At 46.3% G+C, this 3,671-nt stretch overlaps 1 protein-coding gene across 1 annotated transcript; it reads left to right on the top strand.

Moving 5' to 3' along the window:
- The first annotated feature begins 282 nt into the window (after positions 1-282).
- On the top strand, positions 283-2,224 carry LOC124518256 (cytochrome b-c1 complex subunit 9). Its single transcript, XM_047088157.1, has 2 exons — positions 283-444; positions 1,964-2,224. The coding sequence occupies exons 1-2, from the start codon at positions 295-297 to the stop codon at positions 2,003-2,005; spliced, it is 192 nt and encodes a 63-aa protein (XP_046944113.1). The 5' UTR covers positions 283-294; the 3' UTR covers positions 2,006-2,224.
- The last annotated feature ends 1,447 nt before the right edge of the window (positions 2,225-3,671 follow it).

Genomic DNA, 3,671 nt, shown 5'->3' with positions numbered 1-3,671 from the left:
GGAGAGGTAACGGAAGCGCGAAAGCTTCTGGGTGTTGTAGTTCGAGGTATTCAATCGGCAAGAGATTATTGAAGAGAAAAAATGGGTAAAAAAATCTTACCGCACTATCTGGGCTGCCCTAATCTGAATCCTATGAGACTTTTCTCCCCCGCAAGCCATCACTTACCTCTGTTGTTCAAAACGACAAGCACTGAGATTCAGAAAAACTACATATCCCATAAAGTGTTGCACGCCGAGGGCTTGTGGAGCCCATGGTCGGCCGCGGCGCAGGCGCGGGCTCCACAGTGGAGAAAGATGGCGGCCCCGACGTTTACTGCGAGGTTATACTCCCTGTTGTTCCGCAGGACCTCCACTTTCGCCCTCACCATCGCCGTGGGCGCTTTGTTCTTCGAGCGCGCCTTCGACCAAGGCGCGGACGCGATCTACGAACACATCAACGAGGGGGTGAGGGACTGGGCCATTCCTGACCTTGGGCCCACCTGAGGGGTGACTGGGAGTGGAGATGGGTTGGGACTCAGTCTTCCTTACTAAGAGGGGGGAAAGCCATGGGCGCCTTATGTCGGTCGACTGCCGTATGTTCTCTCCACCAGATGTGAATCCCAAAACATTAAATGAGGTCAGTAGATCCTTTGGCGGGGGGGGGGGGGGGGGTTGTAAGTTTTGATATCACATCCCCATTTGTCCATTTGCAGAAGTAGAAACTAAAGCCTAGTGAGAGCAGAGGTCTTACTAGGGCTACCCCAATCAGAAGTCAGTGGTGAGTCAGGGCTAGAACCCGGACCCATTGTCTCCTCTGAGGGTTTCAAGGGCAGATTTGAGCGGGCAAGTGTCCTGAAAAGGACATCGCCTTAGATACTGTGGCTGGCCTTGAAAAGGCCTATCTGAAAGACAGCACTCTTCACTTCCCAAAGGCTTCCCACGCAGGCATTATGGTAGTCATAATGGTTAGGAGATGGGAATATGAAATCAGAGCCCTGGATGGGAATACTGGGCCTTGTCACTTGATAACTGTGGCATTCATTTGGGGGAGTTTCTTAGCCTCTATGAACTTCATTTTTATCTGTAATATAGAGATGTTAATAACAGTAACTACAGTAGAGAATTACTGTGAGGATTATGTGAGATACTTGCAAGGTGTCACAGTACCTGGTAGGTGGTGCATCAAAAAAATAACGTTTGTGACGTTCCTCAGGAGAATGTAGGTAGGGAATGACCACACCTTTTAGACTCATTGTGTGCCAACAGTGTGCTAGATGCTGTACATGCTTTATATCATTAAATTGTGGCTTATACTAGGGAAGGTCTCCTACAGATAGCCCTGTTTCACCATTCACTTGTGGTTTTAATTCAGAGCTGTCTGACCTTATGGCACAGGAAGACTCTGCCCACTAATGCTGTCCGCCTGTGGCCTGGACAACTTTCTGTCCCTATGAAAGTGTTGCCACTGTTCCATCTCCTGAAAGCAGTTCTGCTGGCCATTTTCAATGTTTGGGAACAGGATTTAAGTATGCTATCAAAACATCAATCTGTGCTTTTAGGAATGAGAATCCAACTAGCTCCTGACCCAAGAATAATATGTTTAAGGAACTAAAAAATGATGCAGTGTGAATTATTTGGGCCTATGCATTTAGATCTCTTGAATAATACCTGGGAGTTAAGGAAATAAGGCATCTTCTGGGCTCTGTTCCTTAATTGTGTACTTTTGAGCAGTTACCTCAATTTCCTGTAAAAGAAGGATCATCCTCTCCCACTTAATTTTACATGGCAATTGATAACATCAACGCATTTTGCAAGTGTTGGGAATGTGCGTCAAGCCTAGCGTTGCTTCCGTTTTGCCCACCCCAACTGTCCAGACGTGGTATATGTTTTTCTCAAGCTTGTTTTAGAGACCAGGACAGTGGGAGTAGCTGCAAAATGAGAGAAACAAAACTAAAAGTTTGTGACTTTTGTCTTTAAAATGCAGAAGCTGTGGAAACACATCAAGCACAAGTATGAGAATAAGTAGTTCCCCGGAGACCCCTACCCAAGCCAAAAGGACCAGGTCCATCCACCAGCTGTTTGCCCAGAACCAGGGCCTCAGCTTGAAGATGATGCTCAGATTACTCTTCACCGACCACCTTTAGCTGTTGGCAAGAAGTGGCTTCACCTGACAGACTCTTTAACTTCTGCTGTGTTTGAAGCATGTTTAATCAGTCATCAGCAAATAAATGTAAATTGTCCTTGAGACATGCTTCTGCATCTAGTGCTTTGTTAACTCTACCCGATCTTCACTTATTGATTGAGACCAGAGTCCTCTGCAGACATCTGAAGGGCAAGTTCCATTATTTCGGATTCCCCGTTAACTTCCAAAGAACTCTGGTTTGCAAAACATGAACTATAATTGGAGGTGTTACTTTCCACTTTTGCTTCTAAATCAGTAATTGCACTCTTTTTTTTTTTAATGTAAGCTTTCCATCCAGTGTGGGGCTCAAATTCACAACCCTGAGCTCGAGTCGCATGCTTGGGGCACCTGGCTGGCTCAGTTGGTGGAGCATGCAACTCTTGATCTAGGAGTTGAGTTCGAGTCCTGTGTTGGTTGTAGAGATTACTTAAATAAATAAAACTTGAAAAAAGAGTTGCATGCTCTACCAACTAAGTCAGCCAGGTGCCCCAGTAATTCCATTTTAGTTTGGGGGCACCTAGGTGGCTCAGTCGGTTGAGCATCTGAGGTCATGATCTCAGGTCATGATCTTGTGGTTCGTGAGTTTGAGCCCTATGTCAGGCTCTTATGCTGACTGCCAGAGTCTGGAGCCTGCTTCAGATTCTGTGTCTCCCTCTCTGCCCCTTCCCCACTCACATTCTGTCTCTGTCTCTCAGAAATGAATAAACATTTAAAAAATAATAAAAAATAGGGGCGCCTGGGTGGCTCAGTCGGTTGAGCGGCCGACTTCGGCTCAGGTCATGATCTCACGGTCCGTGAGTTCAAGCCCCGCATCGGGCTCTGTGCTGACAGCTCGGAGCCTGGAGCCTGTTTCGGATTCTGTGTCTCCCTCTCTCTGACCCTCCCCCGTTCATGCTCTGTCTCTCTCTGTCTCAAAAATAAATAAACGTTAAAAAAAATTAAAAAAAAATAAAAAATAATAAAAAATGTTTATTTTTTAAATGTTTATTCATTTTTCAGAGAGCACATGAGCGGGGAAGGTGCAGAAAGAGAGGGATACAGGGGATCCAAAGTGGTCTCTGTGCTGACAGCAGCAAGCCCCTTGCCGGGCTTGAACTCATGAACCGTGAGATCATGACCTGAGCCGAAACCAAGAGTCAGGCACTTAACTGACTGATCCACCCAGGCACCCCCAAAATTAAATTTTTAAATTCTATTTAAGATTTAAAATTCCATTCTAAAATCTCATGGGGGTGAACTGACTGGCTTAACCATAGGGAAGCAGTGGATTGAGCTGTAGGAAAAAACCCTGCCCTGAGGGTTTGGGGCCATTCCCTGCCCCTGGGTCTCTCCATTCTGCCTTTAATTTGCTGAGTGCCTTTGGACAAGTTGGCATACCTCTCTGGGCCACAGCCCATCTTCTGATGCTGAAGTTGGACCAGAACTCTGACCTTCCTGCCAGAGTTCCCCTCTCTAATGAGTTTGGTTTATCATGGTGCTTCCTTGATAGGTTTGAATCCTCACTCTACCA

The sequence above is a fragment of the Lynx rufus genome, unplaced genomic scaffold, assembly GCF_022079265.1.
Source record: "Lynx rufus isolate CCGP_SWC_20201006 ecotype Redwood Valley unplaced genomic scaffold, mLynRuf1.p SCAF_24, whole genome shotgun sequence".
NCBI lineage: Eukaryota > Metazoa > Chordata > Mammalia > Carnivora > Felidae > Lynx > Lynx rufus.
The sequence above is the reverse complement of the archived record's forward strand: the minus strand, read 5'-3'. Positions and strand labels throughout refer to the sequence as shown.

Excerpts from the sequence above, each read along its gene's own strand:
- LOC124518256 (XM_047088157.1), top strand. The coding sequence starts at position 295 with ATGGCGGCCCCGACGTTTACTGCGAGGTTATACTCCCTGTTGTTCCGC. Across the intron at positions 445-1,963 it reads ACGAACACATCAACGAGGGG|AAGCTGTGGAAACACATCAA; the intron begins GTGAGGGACTGG and ends TTTAAAATGCAG.